At 47.2% G+C, this 21,456-nt stretch overlaps 2 protein-coding genes across 43 annotated transcripts in view; one reads left to right on the forward strand and one right to left on the reverse strand.

The window, feature by feature from the left end:
* Nucleotides 1-14,698, forward strand: part of PATJ (PATJ crumbs cell polarity complex component) — a 141,018-nt gene extending 126,320 nt beyond the window's left edge. For 9 of the 26 annotated variants that reach the window (XM_086901795.1, XM_086901796.1, XM_086901786.1 and 6 more), the window contains 7 exons: nt 2,147-2,264; nt 3,818-3,858; nt 4,127-4,249; nt 5,308-5,412; nt 8,746-8,849; nt 10,323-10,446; nt 12,045-14,698. In XM_086901795.1, coding sequence (XP_086757921.1) covers nt 2,147-2,264; nt 3,818-3,858; nt 4,127-4,249; nt 5,308-5,412; nt 8,746-8,849; nt 10,323-10,446; nt 12,045-12,191 — 762 coding nt within the window. In that variant the 3' untranslated portion in view covers nt 12,192-14,698. The remainder of the gene's footprint in view (nt 1-2,146; nt 2,265-3,817; nt 3,859-4,126; nt 4,250-5,307; nt 5,413-8,745; nt 8,850-10,322; nt 10,447-12,044) is intronic. The other 17 variants (XM_086901791.1, XM_086901801.1, XM_086901798.1 and 14 more) reach the window with 3 other exon arrangements.
* Nucleotides 14,699-18,122: 3,424 nt separating this feature from the next.
* KANK4 (KN motif and ankyrin repeat domains 4) overlaps nt 18,123-21,456 on the reverse strand; it is a 32,071-nt gene continuing 28,737 nt past the window's right edge. For all 17 annotated transcript variants that reach the window (XM_086901824.1, XM_086901818.1, XM_086901821.1 and 14 more), the window contains 3 exons: nt 21,251-21,393; nt 20,191-20,391; nt 18,123-19,567 (listed from right to left, as the gene is read on the reverse strand). In XM_086901824.1, coding sequence (XP_086757950.1) covers nt 19,478-19,567; nt 20,191-20,391; nt 21,251-21,393 — 434 coding nt within the window. In that variant the 3' untranslated portion in view covers nt 18,123-19,477. The remainder of the gene's footprint in view (nt 19,568-20,190; nt 20,392-21,250; nt 21,394-21,456) is intronic.

Here is a 21,456-nt window from a genome sequence, read left to right on the forward strand (position 1 = left end):
TTGGTGTTAAACCTGGAGGGTTGCAGGGGACAGAAACAAGGCACAGTGACTTAGAAAACTTCTTCTTAGTGGGTTTTCCTGCTGAAAATCGACTGCTTTGCCATTATATTGAAGGTGCCAATGTCTGTGAAAGAGTGGATCACAGCAGGGTGAGGCTGTGGGGGGCTTTGGCCCCTTTCTGCCATGGGGAAGCTGCACTGAGGGGATCCAGCAGTGCTGAAAGAAGGATTTGTGTTCTGGAAACAGAAAGGGGGAGCCATAGGAGGCTATGGGGAGATGTCAGTTAAAGCAGGAATGTTTTTAAGGAGGTCTCTAAGAGGCCTGTCCATGAACAACCCCAAAAAGGTGCCAAAATTAGCACAGCATGTTGTGATTTCCTCACTTCCTAAAGGCCAGCAGTGGTGCTGGCTGGCTGGAGGTGGTGAGGTACCAGGAGGGGCTAAAGCCATGTGGGAACAGCTGGGCTAAGCCCAGCTTTAAAAATAATGGCTTTGGAGAAACATCTGCAGTGCATGCAGCAGGCAAGGAGAGGTGAACAGAGGGGACTTGCACTGGAGTCAGCAGGCAGGTATTACATTTTGTTTTGGCCATTGTATCAACGTGAAGCCTAAGCAAGAGCAAGGTAACCAACAAGTGACAGCTAAAATTTACCCACCTGGTTTTACCATGGAAAGCTCAAGCTGAAAGGGAAGCAAAATGCCATCATGTCTGACGTGGGTCTAGGTAAAAATTCAGATCAAATGGCATCATCCCCCTTTTTTGTAGCTTAAGAGGCTTTTGCAGGAGCCTGGTAATTCCTGCCTTTTTTTTAATACAAGAAATCCTGATCTCCTTGATGCAGTTTGAGAGCCTTCCTCTTCCTGCTCCAAAGTGACTTGGTGATTTTGAAAAGTGAATAAATGTTTCTCACCAAAACCCTTCCAAGAGTTATAAAAATCTTGGCAGATGATGCAGCAAATCAGCTTGAATGATTTGCACAACTGCAAGCGCTGCTTTTGAAGGTGCTGGCCAAGAGCATCCAGACCTTTTGTCCTCACTTGGCTTTTTTCTGGGTCCACTGCATCCCTTGAGCAGTGGAAATCGAAGCCTTGTGGTGCAGGACAGGGGTTTCTTTCAGATGCATTGCAAATGTTGTTAACTGGGCCATGAATTGGCACCCAGGGGTGGAAACTGTTCTGTGCCTGGTGTTTGTCACTGACAGCTGCACACTGGCCAGTGGGATAAATGTGTCAGGGCTTTTGAGTCACCAGCTGATGTGGCTGGGGGGAGAAATCCCTGCTGTGCATGGACAGGGATGGACCAGATCTTTGTTTTGGACAAGGCAGCCCAGTTGGAAAGGTTTGGTCCTCAGTGGAACCTGTTCAGATGCAGTTCTTAAACTGGTAATTTGGTTTCCTCGAGGGGCAGAGTCTGAAGATAAAAGCCAGATAAGGAGAGAGGGAAAAGGAGGGAAATGGAAAGGGCAGCAGGAGCCAGCCTCTCCCTGTGGAGGCTCTCCCTGTGTCAGCTCCTGTCTTCTCCTGGAAATGAGAGGAGGTTCTTGGGCAAATAGAAGGAGCAGGAGCCATTACAGTGTATTCAGCTGGAACAGCAAAGATTCCTGCCAGGGGACAGGATGGATGTTCCTGCTGTCCCCCCTCATGTGAGAGAGCAGCTGTTTGTCCTCCTGGGTGCTCGTGCATGCCAGGGGCACCACAGGGAAGGTGCCCATCATTTCCCCTTCTCCTGAGGTGTGGAGACACCCTGGGAGCCACTGAGAGGGGGGAGCACTGTCTAAAGCCGACCTGAGCAGCACATAATTGTGGAATAAGGGTCTGCAGTACTGTGAGCAGCACCACAGAATCACTGAGGCTGGAAAATCCCTTTGAGACCATCAAATCCAACCATTCCCCAGCCCTGCCAAGCCCACCACTAACCCCTGTCCCGAGTGCCACATCCACACAGCTGTTAAACCCCCCCAGGGATGGTGACTTCACCTCCTCGGGGAGGTTTTGGTCTGTTTCCCCTCCCAGAGGGGTTTGCACTTGCGTGGCCAATGTGGCATTTCCAGTGTGGCTGGCACAGCTGCACCCATCTGTCACAAGGTCTGGTTTAAAGTTCACTTTTGGGTTTGACTCACGGGTTTTTTATTTATTTTTACCCTCAGGCGAGCCAACAGAGCGCCCACAGCCACTTCCACCCCGCGCTTGCTCCCGTCCTCTCCACCTTGCAGAACTTTGTCAGCACAAAAAGATCCTCAGCAGACACATCCCAGAGAAACTCAGGTACAAACTGCCAGAAGAGCTGAGTGTGATTTGCTTTATATTCAGGCTGCCTTAAAAGCCAAACTGAAGACCTGAATCTGGCTTTCCTGCCCAGCCTCCCCGAAGACGCCCCACGGATGTTTTTAAGACCCAAACACTTCCCAGAAGATGACATTATTTTTATGTCTGCTGGAGGAGTAATGGCCCCTCTATTTTAAGTGCAGAATTCCTGTGCCCTGCTATTCCCCAACACCCTTGTCAGAGGCTTAGCACAGACATGGTTCTCACATTAGGAACAGTTTTCTCAGGGAATAAAGCTGCCACCACTTCATTTATATCTTTGTTGCTCTTGAGTGCATAAAGGGGTGTTTTGTAATGAGAAAGTCACAATGCCCAGTTTGCAATTTGCAGGTTTAGGGAGCGTTAAATCCACGGCCTGCAGCAGCCTGGGGAGAGTTGCTCCAGGAATTAGGAACCTTTGCTCACATCTGACCATGAGCAGGAGCTGAAGACATTTCTTCTGCTAGTTTGCAGGAGCCTGGTGGCTTTTTGGGCATCCTTCCTTGTGCTGTCTGGACAGGCCCTGCAGCATTTCCTGACCCTTATCTGGGGTCCCCAGGGTTGGGCTTCCCTGTGCCACAGACCTCAGCTGTCCTGCATGGATGTGGGGAGTGCTGGTTTGGGGGGGTAAGAATTGTGGAATTTTGGAAGAGATTTACTCTGCCAGCCTTCTGCAGGGCTCTTAAAATAGTTTCATTAAAGCTGATACAATTAGTGGTGGGTGTAGCAGAGCTCAGGACCTGACTACAACATCAGCTTGTTGGCCTGAAAAGGTTGCAGTTTGAGCAATGTCTCTGAAGCTTCTTTTTGCCTTTTGCCTTTTTTCCTTCTCCTTCTTTTCCTCCATTCTCCTCTCTTCCCTTTCCCACTTTAGCCCTTCTCTTTTCCATGTTCCTCTTTTCCTCTTCCCTTCTTCCTTTCCTCTTCCCCCTTTCCTTTCCCTCTCACCTTTATTTCCTTCTTCTCTCATCCTTACTCCCTTCCCCTTTCACCTTTTCCTTGCCCTTTTCTTTCCCTTTTTCCTCCCTTTTTCCAGTATTTTTCCATGTACTTTTCCACACTCTGTGACTGGGTACACACCAGCCTGTGCTCCTGCCTGTCCATTATTTACCAACACAGCACAAAGAGGAAGAGGAGATCCCTGGAACCCCACCACTCCCAGAGCCCTTTGTGCAAGAACACTGTGATTTTAGGGATAATGAGCCAATCTTTAATGGAGTGAAGGCACAATAGGGCTGTTCTCCAGGCTGGCAGAGTGCTGCTGTTCCACAGATTGTGGCTGGGCTACAGTGGGAGTCACGGTGACATGGAGAGCCGGAGGGATTACACCGTATTCATCCTTCCTCCTCCTCCTCCTCACGTGAGCAGCACTGCCTGCCTTGGCACAGGAAGGCTCCACTCCTGCTTGGTGATAACTCTGCCTAGGCAGCAAGGGACTGCTGTCACCTGACAGTGTTATCTCTTAATTATATTATCTCTTAATTACAGAAGCTAATTGTTTGTTTCTTTATTAGTAGGAGCCGATATGGGCCCAAGGACTGTGGAGATAACGAGGGTCAGTGAGTTGTTTTCTATCCCTTCATAAAGCTGACTCCTTTCACTGGAGTTGTTCATTTTTGCAGCATCTCTCACCAGTCAAACTGCATTATTTGTGTTTGCAGTGGGGTGTTGGATGTGTGCCTGTGCTTTGGGTGAGGAAATGTGTGTGTCAAACCCATTTTCTCCCTGTTCCACCAATCCAAGCAGTCAGTTATTGCCATACCCTGAACACGGCCCTCTGTGAGTTCCCCGTGCTGCAGATGTTTGGTTTTGCTTTGTTCCAGGGCCCAAATGATGCACTGGGTGTCAGCATAGCAGGAGGGAAGGGCAGTCCCTTGGGAGACATTCCCATCTTCATCGCTATGATCCAGGCCAGTGGAGTGGCTGCTCGGACACAAAGGCTCAGAGTGAGTACAGGGGCCCTCAATATTTCCCATTTCACCTCCCTCGTGTCCCTTGAAGCCTCAAGCACTTCTGTATCTGCTGCCACTGATAATCTCTCACAGACTGCTCTGCCTCTTCTTATATAAAAGCAAAACAAACAAAAAAAACCCACCCCAAAACACAAATCTGCCCTTCTCTTCCCATCTTGGGAATAATGGCAATTGCTGCCCATACTGGAAAAGTGATATTAAGAGAAAGAACTTAAATGCATTTGCAATGGTCTTGGAATGTCTGTGTTCATCCAGACCCAGGCAGGGCAGCAAGAGGCTCTCTGGAAGCCACAGGTACTTTGGGAACTCTGGACTGGGCATCATTTAGAGCTCAAATAAGGTAGAAATCAGATCAGAAATGAGTTGTTTGGTCTTAAGGCCCCCATAAATAAAGAGCAAAATAAGGCACTTGTATCAGACCCACAGCTCGTGTGGGTTTCCAGGCATGGCCATGGTGAACACTTCTAGTTTTGGAGAGAGTTTCAAGGAATCATGAGGATTGAAAAGAATTTATTATGCAGATCCACATGCTTTGGCCCATGAGATTCATTAGGACATGCTGCTACACTCATGCCTTGTTTCTAATGGAATTAAACAATGGCAGGGTTGAGATCATTTTTGTGTGTAGGAAGAAGAAATCATCCAGGTTAATTGGATTAATATCTGAGTTTCCTACTCTCCTGTACAACATTCAGCTCCTGCTTACACAGTCTGGAAGAATATGAACTTGTCTGCATATTCAGACACAAATGAATCCTTTCTGGATGGGAGGACAGCAGTGAAAATCTCCCTCTCTCTCTCTGCTTGCAAATAGAAAGAGTAAAATACAACCCCATCTTTGTTTCTCTGATCATATTGTCAGTGTTAAAAAAAGAATGGGAAATGATCACTGGCAGTGCAGAATCCTCACAAAAGGGATCCTGCAAAAGAGAAGCAAGACTGTGCAGTGCCAAGTTCACGAGGAATTTTAAGCATTCTTAATTTTAATTTTCCCTAATGCTGATAATTTTCCATTACTGTTGTACTTTCAGGTTGGAGATCGGATTGTCAGCATTAATGGGCAACCTTTGGATGGGCTGTCTCATGCAGATGCAGTTAATCTACTAAAGAATGCTTATGGGAGCATTATCCTGCAGGTATGGTGATAAATTGAACATGCAGCTGCAGCAGGGTAGATAAATGGCATTCAGGAAGAGGGAAAAAAAAAACCCCTGAGCATCCCTGGCACGAGGCATTGCAGAATTGCAGGGTGCTTTGCTGGTGGGAATTACACAGAAGGAGAGCAAGAAATCATTTCCATTCAAAAATTCTTTATTGCCATTCATACAGGCTGTGAGCATGGTTCTGTAAAAGCATAACAAAGGGAACAAAATAACTTGTTGCTACATGTGATAAATCAACAAGCTTCCAAGTTGTGGGTTTGTTGTTTTTTTTTAATTGGAAGTTAACTAGGAACAAGAAAATGTGTGTGTGTGTGTGTTTGTGATGTAATGAGACAGAGACCCACAGGGTGGTTTCCTTGTCCTTGAAAGGAATTCTAGCAGAATTTAGGAAAAATGATGGCATCATCACTAAGACAGTGCTGCCTGGAACTGATTATTCATCAGGTAAAGGATAAAAACACTCAAGAGAGAAAACAGTGCTGTCACTGCTGTGCTTCTCTGGTAGCTAAAAGGGACATCTTCTGCCACATTGCTTCTAATTGCTGCCTGCCACTGTGTTGATCCATGGTTTATTTTTATGTTTACACAAAGAAATGGGGAAAATACTTGCCAGTTAGTATTCAAAATTCTACTCGTTTGCAGAATTATTGCAACAACTGGAAAACAAGCTGAAGGCACCACTAAAATCTATTCTTCACTCTCTTTATCATCACAGCATTTTGGATTGGAACACATCCTGAGGGATTTTTGCAAGCTTCTTGCTTGTATTATGACACAAATGTGACTATAAAAAATAGGGGGGTGAAGAGGGGGGGGGAAGAAAAAAGAGAAAATGAAATTACAATAAACTTAGTTGGAGACTTGCTTATTCTTTGTTTTGTCTGTCCATGAACTGCTGACCTGGTAAGTGATGAGCCAGTTCCAGAGCAGATGGTGTTTTGTGTAGTTCCATTGAAGTCAGAGGAAACACACAGATTTACACCAGCTGAGGATTCTCTGTTAAATTATAGTTATCATATTGTTACTAACGTTGAGTAATTTCACTTTTCATGTCAACAGTGTTCCCTGAATAGAAAATGAAAGCTTGCTGCAGAACCCAAAATTGCTCATCTTGAAAGCTGTAATACAGCTCAATATTGCACCTCATGATGGATTTAAAAATATTCCTGATGGAGCACTCTGTCACTGGGTCACTCAGACAAACAAAGAGTTTCTTCTAGAAAAGCCACTGGGTTAAAGAGCTTCTTCTGGAATTGTCTTTGGATTTGTCAGTTGGCTGCTTTTCTCCCACATTTTTGCTCTCTGAGCATTCTGTCTCATTCAGATGAGCTTGATGCTGTTTACAGATGATAGAGGTTTATTGGGATAGAATAGAGTCTGTTCTCTATTAAAAATCTGCTCTAGGAAGGTGGGATGTTGTATTTGAACACCTGGAGCAGTGTCAAAGCGTGGTGATTGTTCCCTTCCCCACCAACCACAGCTACCTCTCCACCACCAAACTCCTCTTTTTTTTTTTATCAAAACAATCCAAATGGAACAATCCTATCTCTGTGATCATCATGACTGATGTGCCATTAAATAATTCTGTTTATTATCAGGGTAGACCACTTCATGGCAAACTGCTCTGAAGGGTCAGATAATTGTGCTCAGTGGGGTGGAAAGGCTTATTATGGGAATGTCCTGGGAAGGAATTTGCAAATGCTGTTTGCAAATGGGAGATTAAGGTCTCAGGGGAACAATCATCCCTCTCAGCTGTTTTGATGCCTTGGTTTAATTTAATTTCTTTTCTGCAGGTGTAGTAATGAGATAAGGGGGAGCTTTTTTACAAGGTTGTTGAACTCTGATATGTTCTTGCTGCCAGCTGAAGATTTTTGAATATAGATTTGTTTTTACCCTCATTTTATTGAACAACAAGAAAAAAAAAAAAAAAAAGACAAATTCTGGCTGGAATTCCTTGTGCTGATGCCCCAGGAAGGGAACCTTGGTGGGGTCTTTGCTGGCTGAGCCAGGTGCTGTTCTCATCTGCTGGACCCCCTTCCTTTGGGGCATCCTGGAACCAGAGTCCTGGGATGCAGAATTTGCATGGAAACCTCCTGGCTCTGTCACCCTCTTGGCTCCAGATGATTGGGAAGAGGGAAATATTGCTATGGAAGAACTGTGAGCACTCATTTTAAACAGACTGATAGAACAAATTTCTTACTTTGAAAAGGGAAGTTTTCCTTAAAGCCAAGTTCACAGCAACGAGTGGAAGAAATACCTGCTCACTTGGATAAAATAAGGCCATAGCTAGAGGAAATATTGGAATTGTGCCTCCTGGCTGTTTTTCACTGTGTCTGAGCTGAACTCCCATGCTGCAGTAAATGTCAGGCAGAGAAGATATCTCCTCAGAGGGAGATGGAGTGAGGGGATAACCACAACGTGTACTTGTTGGGAAATTGATGTCCTTTCAACTGTAAATACTTCAAATCCAAACCACTTTGTGCTGGTTTCTTTGAAAATTTTCCAGAAAAAAAAAGAAAAAAAAGCAAATAAAAAATCAGCATCAATGAAGAAAAAATAAAGTTAATGCCAGGGCCCTCACTACTCTCACAGCCAGGAATTCCTTCCCAGTATCCCATCCAGCCCTGCCCTCTGGCACTGGGAGCCATTCCCTGTGTCCTGTCCCTGCAGGCCTTGTCCCCAGTCCCTCTCCAGCTCTCCTGGAGCCCCTTCAGGCCCTGCAAGGGGCTCTGAGCTCTCCCTGGAGCTTCTCCTCTCCAGGTGAGCACCCCCAGCTCTCCCAGCCTGGCTCCAGGGGGGCTCCAACCCTCAGAGCATCATCCAGGATGTTTTCAGAATAATAGAGGATCCAGAACTGAGAAGTTCAACAATCCAGTTTGTTTTCATGCTAAAAATTCAGAAAACTCAAAACCAAGGTTTTGTTTCCCTACTCATCAAACAAACCAGTCTGAGGCATTTCAGGGTCTTTGCCCAACAGTCCCTTGGATCTTGGTGTTCTCTTAAAGGTTGTGGTGGTTTCTGTCAAGAGCAATCCTGGACCCTTTGACTCTCCTTGGAAAACCAACATTTTTCCCTGGATTACCTAGAAAGATCCTTCCCCTTTGCTCAGAGCCTGGGTGATGGTTTTGTGAAGGCAAGAGAAAGCTTCAGAGCAAAATTTGCATTGAGAAAGATGCCAGCTCTTACCTGAAAGTGTGGAATTAGTGGAGATTTGAGAGTAGAATTTGGTTTTAAAGCTTGCTTGGGGAAAAAAAATTCAACAGCTGATTTTTCCAAACTGTGTTTCCTTGCATCCCTGTGGCCCAGGTGGTGGCTGACACCAACATCAGTGCCATTGCCAGCCAGCTGGAGAGCATGTCCACGGGCTGCAGCCTGAACCCGCCCTCCGAGCATCCCACCGAGGATCCCGAGTGAGTTCCTGCTCTCCTGCAGAGCTGGGGTGGATTTCTGGGTGAGGGAGAGGGTGCAAGGAGGTCTCTCCCTTTGCTTCTCTCTCTAATTTTCTGTCACCTATAAAATGAAAGCTTGGTGACCTTCCCCAAGGTGATGATGGGCTCGTGTCTGTCTTCGACTGCTGACAGAAATTGCTTGAGTAAATAAACACAAAATGTGTTTCCAAGCATTATTTCTGGGTGTTTTTCAAGAAAAAGTATCTCTTTTCTTCCTTAATGTTGTGCTGACATGGTATTTCTGCCCTTGTCCATTGGCTCTTAGTCTGGAAGGAGTTCTGATCACAGCAATTTGAAATAATTTGGTATTGGCAGATTGATGCCAGAGGTGTTAAAAACACCTTACAAAATATGTCCCAGGACTTTGTCTTTTCAATCTTTATAGCTTTATGAGACAAAAAAATCCAATTAAAATAATTCCTGCTTGCAGCACTTGTGTGTGGTGATGGAAGTTGGAGGTCCAGCCCTGCTGTGCTGGACCATCGTGTGCTTTTCACACAGTTACCATTTTGAAATTGATTTATTCTCCATTTCAGCTCATCATTTTCATTATGTTCTTCATTTTCATTCTGTGGTTCATTCTATTTATTTTAAGAAGTTGCTGTCCTACCTCAGGAGAATTGAGTGTAAAAATTGAGCTATTTGTGCTGCATTCTGTGGTCTTAAAATATGAGACACTGCTTTTATTGCTGCTCTCCAAGGAGAACTGCTTGCTTTAGAAAAAGATTTGTATTCTTTTTTCATATCAAAGCAGCAGGAAATTTGGAGGTGAAAATACAAAGCAGAATTAGGTGTGTCCTAAAAAATGCAGAGATATTGCTCAGCTTGGGCTGCACCTTTAGATAGGTGGAAGGTGCCAAATGGCTTTCACAGAATCATGGAATGGTTTAGGTTGGAAAAGCCCTCTCAGATCATCGAGTCCAGCTGTCATGTCCACTGACCCATGTCCCCAAGTGCCACATCCACACAGGGATGGGGACTCCAGCACTGCCCTGGGCAGCTGTGCCAGTGCCTGAACACCTTCTGTCCACAGCAGTTCTTTCTACATACGTAGAAATTACTGATTTCAAATCTGAGATGGATAAATTCATGAGTGGTCTAAATTCCACCAAAAAAAAAAAATCTTCCTTTGCTCAGTGTAGGCAGAGAAAACCCCTGAAGAGTTCAGGCTCCAACTGATGAGCTCTGGAGTTATGAGCACAGGGATGTGGGTATAATATAATAATTAAAAATAATGTTTTCCAAGTGAGGAGCTGGAGCACACGGAGCAGCCTTTGAACTCTGGGCTTTGCAGGAATGTTCCAGTGCAAGGGTCATGGTTTGTGACTGTGTGAAAAAACTCATGATAGATAAATGTCTCTGTAAGTGTTCCTTCTGCATAAAGTCCCCAGAGACAGACATTGCTTATCTAAGTGATGTTTATTGTGTTTTCAGAGCACCTCAACCTAAGATTATTACTTTGGAGAAAGGCTCTGATGGACTGGGATTTAGTATTGTAGGGGGGTATGGAAGTCCCCATGGAGACCTGCCCATTTATGTCAAGACTATATTTGCCAAGGTATCTTCTATTTTTTGTTTTCTCCCCTTTTTTTTCTATATTATCTTTAAAAATAAACCTAAGATTGGGCTCGGATAATTTATTATGTAGCAGAAAACAAAATGTACTGTCTGAGTACATTGTTGTGAGTTAGTGGACCCAGAACTCATAGCTGGCTTCTCAGTTTATATTTCATATTACTGATGGCTGAAACAAGACTCTTTGTCTCAGCAAAATTGCTGTGTGTACTTGGGAAATTTGGGTTTGTAAATTAAAATATTTATAAAGCAGTTTTCTATCTGTAAATCTCCAAGAGATTTCCAGGTGGTATTGAAGGCATCTTTTTTTTCTCACTGTGCAGGAGTGAGGAAATGGCAGAGGTTCTGTATCCTGATGAAAAAAACAGGAATTAGCCTATCTCTGATCCCAGCCCTGAGTGTCTGGGGGGACAGGGGGGTCCCTGGCAGGTACAGAGAGCTCCAGCCTCTGAGGTTGGGGAAGAATCATAATATAGCATATTGTAGGAGGGAAATACACCCCTTTGCCCACCCATCCCCTGCTGAAAATGAGCCAGCAAGACTTGTCAGGCACAGCCACATGAGGGGAGGTGTGGAAAAGGGCAGGGAAGATAAACAGTGGGAATTAGGGATACTTTCCATAAAATCATTGTGATGTCTGTCACATGCTGCTTGCCCTGTGTCAGCACTTGTGGCAGGGTAGATGATGGAGTTGAGAAAACTTTATCTGAAGGTAAAGTAGGAGCCATATATCCTGCTCCTGCAATTCTGGAGCTCAAACCAAAAATATCTGATATTTTTACAATTTTAAGTTAGCTAAAATATTGTGCCTTTTAACTGGTGCTTAGGGTTACAAGTTTCCAGATTTGAGCATGACTGAGAAATCCTAAATGGAACCTGAGGTTCCTGCAGTCACTGGTGGGACAGAAAGAGACACTGTGAGGCAACCTTTGGGCAGGCAGGGCTTGGGATTTGGGTAAAAGAACTTCACTGAGACATCTGGAGGAGAGGAGCCATTCGTAAAGCTCTCTGGAAGCTTTCAGGACTGCCACAGAACTTTGTAGGTTGGAAAAACCCTCTGAGATCACCGAGTCCAGCCATTCCCCCAGCACTGCCAACCAGTGTCCCCACATGCACATGGCTTTTAAATCCCTCCTAGCATGGGGAGTCCACTGGGCAGTCTGCTCCAATGCTTGGCACCTTTTGGTGAGCAAAATTATCCTGATGTTCAATCCAAACAACTCGAGGCCATTTCTTCATCTCTGTCTGGGATTCCCTCTCCCTCCCCACTTTTTTAGCTGTTTCTCAGCTGTGAGGCACAGAGTTCATTTAAATGCTGCTTTAACAAGCCTCTCCACAATCATAAAATCCAGAACCAGCCTCTGCCCAAGCCTTTTTTCAGGGAAGAGCCAACTCTGTCTTCCTGGGCCTGTACCCTGGCAGGGTGGGCCATGACGGTCCAGGCGCTGGTGGGGGGAAGCTCAGCGCTGCCATTTCTCTGGGCCGTGAGGGATTCCCAGTGCTCCAGCAGCTCGTTCCAGGCAGCTCTCCGGGCTCCAGGAGCCTGGGGGAGCCACACTGAGCCCTGGTTTGCCGTTGCAGGGCGCGGCGGCCGACGACGGACGGCTGAAGCGCGGGGACCAGATCGTGGCGGTCAACGGGGAGGCCCTGGAAGGCGTCACCCACGAGCAGGCCGTGACCATCCTGAAGCGCCAGAGGGGGACGGTGACCCTGACAGTGCTGTCCTGAGGCAAACTGAGTTCTTTTAGGCCATCTGTAGAGCTGTCAGACACTGCCCAGCCCCCTCAGAGCCTGGCAAACACGGATCAGCATTCCCACAGATGCCAGTGAGCATCTCCAGCTTCGTTCAGCACCCCACGTTTTTTCGGCCTTTCTTCCCGCCCTCCACGACTTCTGGTGGCTTTGGAGGTTTCTCTGGACAAGTTTAATTAAGGAACTTTAAAGGACAAGACTCGTTCTGCTTTATTTAACACCTCTGTTTGTCCCCGCTGGCCTGAACCCCGGTTCCGACTGCTGAACCTGGAATCAATTCTCACACAAAAAAGAATTCAAATCATCAACTGATCTCATCTGAGGAGCAGAAATAAATGCCGAGCGACTTGTCATCTCACTCATGATTTACTTATGCTAATTGTTCTTTCAAGTATGCCAGAAAACATTAGCAATGTAATTAAATTACCACTGTTCCAAATGATGAAATATCAAATTCTCCTCTGGGAAATTATTTGTGCTCGGCACAGTAAGTCTGATAGTCAAATGTGAACTTCTCATGTTTATCTCTTTGGGTAGGTCCGTGGAAGTTAGTCAGAGGTAATTACTGTGATGTGTCAATTTGCAGCCTTTAGCATGAAAAATAAACGAGGGGAGAGGGAAGTTTATTTTTTTAGGCTTTTAAAATGTTTGAGCCTTTTCAGATATTTAGGCAGCATGAACAACAACAGCATAGCTCATTCTAGTCTAATTATATTTTTTAAGAAGAAATGTGCTGATATATGCTAGGCATGTCGCATACAAAGGCAGTTGTTGTCGTGCCAAGCTGCAGCATAATTGTTCATCCTGAAACTTTAATGAAGACAAAAAGTTTGCTTTGGGAATGTGATCCTGTAATTCCAGGGATGACGGTGAGCAGTCCCTCGGGCTCGGTGGAGTTCGTCCTCACCTGCAGACTGACGTGCATTCCCAAGAGTCTCCCCAGGATCAGGTAGTGCAGGAAGAGGCTTTCATGGATGGTGGAGGATGCTCCTCTCTTGGGGCTGCCAGAGCCAATTTTGGGTAACACTGGGTGCTGCCAGGCAGTGATGATGATCTCCCACAGGCAGGTGCAGCGGTTTGGGATGAGGTTCCTCAACCCCTTCCAGCTCAGTTGAATCCCCCAGCCAATTTTTTAGAGTCTGAAGCCCACCTGGAGCCTTCCCAAGGCTGGTCCCACTCTGGGCCAGTCCCACTGTGGAGGTGGGGTGCAGGAATGTTCAGCCAAAAGTTCCCAACTTCATTCCATGTCCCAGCCATCGAGCAGTGGTTATGAGTGTGGCCTTGGTGATTTAGCAGATGAATTTGGCAGGCAGATTCCTGGCAGTGCAAGGCATTGTGGGTTAATCTTCCTATCCAGAGGAGCAGGAGGTGCTTGGATGAAGCAGCCCAGTCTGATTTGGACTATTTGGCATAATTTATAATGGTGATGTAGCTGGGAGAAATGAAAAGTGGGGTGGGGTCAGAATTGGCTGCTCATTTTGTGTGAAAAATGCCAGGAATTAAATGGAAAGAAGGTTGAAAATCTGCAGTATAATAACTGAGCAGTGCAGGGGGGTGTTAAAGGTACAGCTGTTCTGTGGAATTTAGTGGAATTTTCCCCATTTTGCATACAGGAACCAGTCTTGAAGCGAGGTGAACAGAGACAGGAATGCTGTGATAAGTTCTCATAGAAAAGAGTTTTCCTTATTTCCTTGGAAAGTTTTCCATAACTTTAAGTAATCACAAAGTGCATTTAGCCTGCTGGAACCATTGGTGGGTATTCCCTTAACAGTGCCTGGAAGAGACTTCATGTTTTCAGTGGATTCCCAGTGTCCTGTTTGATTTGCCAGGTGAGGTGTGAGTGGAATCTTGGTTGCAGACGCACAGGAATATCTCCAGATGCAGAAAACTGGAGAATTCTTACCAAACTGCTTTGGTTGCACAAGTATCTGAGGCATGCAGGAGTTCAAGGTGAGGTGTGAGGAGCTACCCTCAGCAGCAGTGTGTGGAATTTATCAACCAAAGGGAATGATTCCTCTGTCCTGTGTTTTTATAGCCATTGCATTCCGACCCTGAGACGTTGCCACATTTAATCAATGAAGTTGTTCAGGGCTATTTATTAGCCTGTGATGCACATGCAGTTCATAGACATAAATAATAGAATTTATGGGCTGACACATTTTGCACTTCTCGTTGCTCAGAAGGAGAGAGAACATTTTCTGCTTCTTGTAATTTGCACTTTGTGAGTTCAAATATATTACTGCCAAAAAACTTATATTGCAACTAATTGATAAACCAGTGACCATGCTCCACGTGCAGGACCAAGGCAGAGAATTCAATTTGCATCACACTTGTCTGGGTGGAGGTGTTCTGGTTTGTTTAAAACTTTATTTCTGCGCAAGGGAAAAAGCAATTAAACCTCCTGATTGTATGTTTACGTAGATCAGTAAAATGAGACGTTTTATGACTTCAAAGGTTCTAAATAAAGCTCGGTTGCATAAGCAGTTGTGCATTTGTTTCATTCTGTATTTTAATTTAAGTCAGTGTTAAAAGCTATTGCATGAGATAACGTCTCATCTGATATCCAGTTTAAACCTCCTCTGGCAAAACTTTTCCTCTGTTTCCTCTTGTCCTAAGGGTTCTCCTGCCTTTGAGGACTCAGGCTCAGAGCCTTTACTTTAGAAGGGCCATGTGTTGTTCACAGTCCCTCCATCAGCTTCCTCACCTGGAGAGACGTGGAATAACCTGCTGTTGGCAGTGACAGCATCGAGGACGTTTTTGGCAGCACCAGGAGTCATCTCAGGGCTGTTGGCATTTCTTGGCCAACTGATAACCAGGTTATGATGTGCTGTTGGGTGGGCTGGTGGGGCCAGCAGGTCAGCCTGGAGGGATGAGGGACTCCACCTCATTATCCTGCTGATGAGGAATCATTGTAATCATGCCCCTAAATCCCCTGTAATTAATCCCAAGGCAGTTACCACCCTGGAAGTGTGACATCCACAGAGCCTGTGGAGGTAACATGCCAGGATGGAGCAGTTCATGTCCCTCTGCCTGAAAGCACTGGAGTGAATTAATGTCATGTCACACATGTATAAAACATCAGTTTTTACAGTTGTGCTGAGCACTGATGCATAATTCCATTATCATCTTTCTCCACAGGTTCACACGTCTGTGTCCGGAATTTGGGTGGATTGATGTCCTGGTTAAACACTGCCATGGTCATTGTTACCCCTCCTAGGAGGGTTTGTTCCCCAGAATGTGAGTTCCTGTGATAGCTGCACCTGCTAGGACAGCAGCAAATCAGAGAGATCCGTGTTCTACAGCATCCCAAGTGGAAAAGGAAGAAGGGTCACCCTGACTTTGCTTTTAACCTTTTCCAGGTGGGCTCTGAGGGCTCTGCTGCCTTCCCAAGTCTGGTGGGGGTGAAGCAGAGCTTGCTCCCAGTTCCTGCACAAAAAGGGGAAATCTGCAGTGGTAGCATAAACTCTTTATTCCCTCTTTATTTAGGATCACAAAATCCCAGGATGGTTTGGGTTGGGACAGACCTTAAAGCTCATCCCATCCCACCCCCTGCCACAGACAGGGACACCTTCCACTACCCCAGGTAGCCTGATCCAACCTCAGGGATTCCTACACAGTTGAAGAGCTCAGAAGGAATGTTTTATTTTCCAGGGCAGATGTTTCCATGTAAGGGTTTGTAGTCCCACTTTGAGAAGGATGAGGAAAACAGGGTAAAGATTCCTGGTTCTGGATCTGCAAGGTAAGAGCTGGGCCAGGGCTGGGTCCTGGCACATCCTCATGGACCCACTCCAGATTCCAGGCAGGGAAAGCTGCCCAGGCCCCAGCACGGCTCTGATGCTTTTTCTGCTGAAATGGCACTAGATGGAGCAGTTGACAAAATATTGCATTTCTGCAGCCTTGAGCCCAGGGCTGGAGGCCCAGGAAGAGGAGCTGCCCCCAGGGAGGCTCTGAGGATGCTCCAACTTCTCAACCCAGCCCAGGAAAGACAAACTCTCAAACTGTGAGCTGGCTCTTTCTCTGTGAACAGGGGAGTGCTGAAAAAAGGACACACCTGGGTATGGTGAAAGGAGGTTTCTAGGGAAGGAAATCATGGCCCATCTCACTCCTGCTGATAACTGCCTTCCATCCTGGCAAAAACAGGGCAAATTGGCCCTGCCACACTGAGCTGTGGGGACAGAACAGGGGCCATCTTGGCCCCACAGACCCCAAAGCAGAGGAGCAGTCACTGTGCCCAACACGCTGCCCAACACGCTGCCCCTGCAGCAAATAAATCTGCCTTTGCTGCTGAGACTTTGGTTTCTTCTAAGAATGTTAAATTCTGGTGAGAGTTGCTGCAGTGACACTGTCCAAGCTGCTGATGGGGCAGGTTCTAGCTGATAATCATCTCCAAAGGAGATGATTTTCTTTGGATGGATCCTGAAATGGTTTGGGCTGAAAAAGAACTTAAAAGATCATCCAGTCCCACCCCTGCCATGGCAGGGACACCTTCCACTATCCCAGGTTGTTCCAGCCTGACCTTTGACACTTCCAGGGATCCAGGGGCAGCCACAGCTCCTCTGGGCATCCTGTGCCAGGGCCTCACACCCTCACAGAGAATTTATCTCTCATCTCTAATCTAACTCTGCCCTCTGGCACTGGGAGCCATTCCCTGTGTCCTGTCCCTCCATCCCTTCTCCCAAAGTCCCTCTCCAGCTTTCCTGGAGCCCCTTTAGGCTCTGAGGTCTCCCTGAAGCCTTCTGTTCTCCATCTCCAGCTCTCATCCTGTCCAAACTGAGCAAAGTGGTTTTGTCTGACCACTGAGGGGCTTCACATGAGACCCTCAGAGTCTCCTCTCCTCCCCTTGCAGCAAAAGAAAGGGACACACTGGAAATTCCCATAAGAAGAGTGGAAAAATCATGTTCAGCCAAGCTCCTCATCATTCTTTCCCTTTGTAGCTGATGGGCTGCTGGATGCTGAGCCTGTAAAGATCATTAGATTAATTCCTTTCCTTGCAGTGACTTAATTGTCTCCATTTGTCCTGCGCAGTGCTCGCACTGGGGGTGTGTTTCTCCTTGCCTATATTTAGTTTGATCTCTACAGTGATATTGGAATATATAAATTAAGGCTGGCTCTGGCTCTTTGTGACACTGAGATCTCACAGATGATTTTTTTGTGCAATCTGGTACTTTGACAGTGGGAATTTTGGGCACTGGGAGATGCCAGGGGCAGCATCAACCCATCCATGATCCCTCAGGGTCCACATGAGCAGAGGAGCTGCTGCAGGGGATCGTCCTGTGGGAGCTGCTCCTCCCTGGGGAGATGGTTTATGGGCAAAAGAGGAAAGAAGAGGCACAGGACTGAAAAAAAACCTCCTGGGGATGCAGTTAACCAGCCTGGGCTGCAGGGATGGGAACAGGAGGGAAAGGGGGACTGGAGGGGGCAGGGGAAGGCAGCAAACTCCGTGGTGCCTCCCTGCAGAGCTGCAGCACACCCCAAAAATCCCTGTCCCCAGATGGAGGCACTTCCCAAAGCCACCCTGATGCTTAGCAGAAAATCTCCCACATTTATTCTGCTGAAGCCAGAACTTCCACCTTCCTCAAGGAAGCAGCTTGAAAATTCTTCTCTGCAAGTTTGGATCAGGAGCTGTCAGAGAAAAAAACTCAGTGAAGACTGTCCAAAAATAGTGTTATGGCTCTTTTTGTTTGCAGCTGGGCCTGGCAGAGATGGTCCTGCTGGCTTTTGTACACAAATTGGGGGAATTCCTAAAAAAAAATATCCCACCTTGCCATATCTGTGCAGGGACCCCCTGGGGATGGGAGTGGGTCACTGACCTGAAGAAAAACCTCCAAAATGACTGGTTTTGGAGTGCAGGTGTGGGAAGTCACCCCAGAAAAGCCACAGCCATGGGGACAGGAACACACACAGGGAAAGATTTAATTCATTTTATTTATAGATAAAGGAGGCATTTTGGGATATAGATTAAAAAAAAAAAAAAGGCAGAAGTCTGAGATAGTGAATGCTCTGGACTGAAAACATGGAGAAAGGAAAGAAAATTGAGCAGATGGCAGATTTCCATGGAAAACAGAGGTCAGGGCTGTTCTCCCCTCCCTGCAAAGATGGGGGCTCAAGGCAGCTCAAGAGACATTTTGTCAGGATGTGAACTGACTTAACAACAACCAGAGTGGTCTGGGATTTACTTCTGCTTACAAAAAAAGGAGTAATTAGCTAATCAGAGAGATCTGGGTTTGCTCCAGCAAAGCCAAGGGAGAGCACCCAGTGGGTCCTGATCCAGCAAAACAAGGATGCTTGGAAAAGTGGGGCCTGAGCCTGGCCTCCCTCTCTGTCAGAAGCAGAGGGATTTAAGAAAAACCCTGATTTGAGGTGATGCTGGACCCTGTGGGTGCTCCATGGTGGGGCAGACCCGATTCCAGCAGCCAAATCACGGCTTGGCTTTACAGGAGGAGTTTGGGAATATTAACACTGAGCAGAGGCAAAGCAACGAGCAAACGCTGGTCCAAAAGGCATCTGCCAGCAAAGCCACTCCAGGGAGCTCTTGGACAACATTCCCCCAGCCTGTGATGGGAATCTGCTGGGATCTTCCCGTGCTTGGAATGCCCTGCTCCGCCCTGCCGTGAAGCAGAGCCTGTCAATGGGCTGCGCTTCCCCGTTAGCTCAAACTTAATTAGGGAAAAATAACAGCCATATGGTAATTCCAAACCCAGGCAAAACAATGTCTGTGTGTTTGGGTCTGGCATACTCAAATATTTTCCTAGAGCATTAATTTTTAATTCTTACATCAGACCCGCATAAGCAAACATAAATAGGATTTTATGCTTTCCACAATCCATCCAGCTTGTGTTTGTTGTTACATACACTGAGTAATCGCTGCCTGCCACTACTTACAGAAGAGCTGATAATAAATATTAGGACACAAACTTACAAGTTAAATGAGATACAGTTAAGTAGTCGATTAAAAGGACACCCATAACCTCAGGTTACAAAAGACTAAGTATTGCCATTGTAATGTGCTTTTCTCATTCGTTTTGGTTGCTCACCTGCCAAATCTGCCCCGGGAGGAGCGGCCAGGAGAGCCTGGAGTCTGCCCTGGCTGCAGATCCGGGGTGTGAGTGGGATGAATGAGGAGAATGAGGCACAGAACATTATTCAGATAGTACAGGGAGGTTGCTCCCCTGTGACCCCACTGTGCTGGTGCTGTCTCAGCAGGGCTGTTCAGGCAGGAGCTGTTCACTCCCAGCTCCATCCTGGCTTCTCCTGCCCGCTGTTCACACGGACAGGGACGGGCTGAGCTCCATGTGGGCTCGCAGGAGCGCGGCGATGTCCCCGTGGGCCAGTGACAGCGCCGAGTTCCCACCCTGCAGGACACAGGAGGTGAGACATCACCACCCCAGTGAATCCCTGCTCCATCCCAAATCTTCCCTCCCTCCGTTCCTCCCTGCTTTACAGTGAGTCACCATCCCAAACCTCCCCTTGGGCCTCAACCACACCAAACACAGCCCAGCTGTGCCTCTGCCCGGCCCCCGTGCCCTCCTGCATGTCTCAGATAAAATTATAGTTTAATTGGAAAATAGTTCCATAATTCCAAACGCAGCCCTGTGGGCCCAGCAGGAGGAATTTCCGCCCGCGCCTGGCCCAGCCCCATCCCACACATCCCCACAGAGAGGCTCCGTTCTCGGGGAGGAATTAATTGCTGCTAATTTCTTGGAGCTGATGCTCTGCTGATTCCACATGCCCAGGATTTCATCTGGGATTTTTCAGGGCTACACCAATGCTCCTGGATGCAGTATGCTCTCACAGCCACCCCATCCGTGGCAGCAGCACCAAAACCAGGGGTACCCTCCTAAGAGCCGTGCCCTGATTAGAAAATGGACTTAAATCTCACTTCTTCACTTAAAACCCACCCCTCAGGGATTGCTGCCCAGAACACGAGGTCCCAGCCGAGTTTCCCCCTCGCCCTGGTGATGCCGTGGAGCCTCACCTTGTCGGTCAGCGTCACCTGGCAGCCAGGCTGGGCCAGGAGCAGCCTGACGATGTCGGTGTTGCCCTGGCGACAGGCCACCATCAGGGCCGTGGTCCCCTCCTCGTCCTGCAGGTTGACATCAGCCTGGCAGGACAGTAGGGCTCGCACCATGTCGTCCCTCTCGTGGCTGACCCCCAGCATCAGCGCGGTCTGGCCTCCCTGCAGGGTCACAGGGACAGGCTGAGCACCCCCTGCCCACCTCCTCCCACAGCCCTGCTGGCTCAGACTGTCAGGGATGACAATAATAAATAATAATAACAAAAATAACAATAAAAATAACAATAATAACAGCATGTATAGAATAATTGAATAATTTAGCTTGGCAAAGCTCTCTAAGATCACCGAGCCCAGCCCTTAACCCAGCACTGCCAAGCCCACCACTAACCCACATCCCATAAACACATATCAACATTGCACAGCATTATTGTATGGTACATAGATGATAATAATTCCTGTTAATATTGATCCTATTGCATGTTATTATTAAATCACACTGGGGCTCCTCAGCAGGTGTTGTGAGAAACACCCGTTCACTTGTGGAAGGTCCTTGCAGCAGCATGGCCAAACTGCCCAGCTGCCCCCAGATGTGGGTTCCCCAAATCCTCCTGGGAGGTTTAATTCAGATCTGGAGTAACTTTTACAGCAGTTTGAGAGCAGAGATGGATGAGGGCACTCTCATCTCTAAACCCAAATGTGTGACTCTGATGAAGCTCACCAGCAAACCTGGGGCTCCCATGCCCTGGGATCCATCCCTCACTGCTCCTCCCTGCTGCCACTTCTACTTCAGGAAAACTTCTTTGCAAAATTTTCAGCCTTTTTTAGTTTCTCCACTTCCCCCAGCTGTCACACCCCTTCCCAGGGAGCTGCTGGGTGGCCACGCTGCAACTCAGCTGAGGTTCCTTTTGGAACATTTGGGAAGCAGCAACTCCAACCCCAGACCTGCTGCCCAGTCTCAGCCTGGCGCTGCCATGGGAGGTAAGGACCCAAATTATTCCCCCAGCTGTTTCCTGTCACACACCTGGGCAGCTCTCAGGTTGACATCCCCCTCCTTCAGCAGCCTCATCACCACCTCCATGTCCTGGCGGGTCTCGGGGGCCGCCAGCGGCGTGAGCATCACGGCCGTGTATCCGGCGCGGTTCTGCAGGTCCAGGCAGCACGTGCCTGCAGGGGATGGATCCAGCCCATGGTGGATCACCCAGAGGGAACAGAAAGGAAAGAGGGAGT

The sequence above is a fragment of the Cyanistes caeruleus genome, chromosome 9, assembly GCF_971803275.1.
Source record: "Cyanistes caeruleus chromosome 9, bCyaCae1.hap1.1, whole genome shotgun sequence".
NCBI classification, from domain to species: domain Eukaryota; kingdom Metazoa; phylum Chordata; class Aves; order Passeriformes; family Paridae; genus Cyanistes; species Cyanistes caeruleus.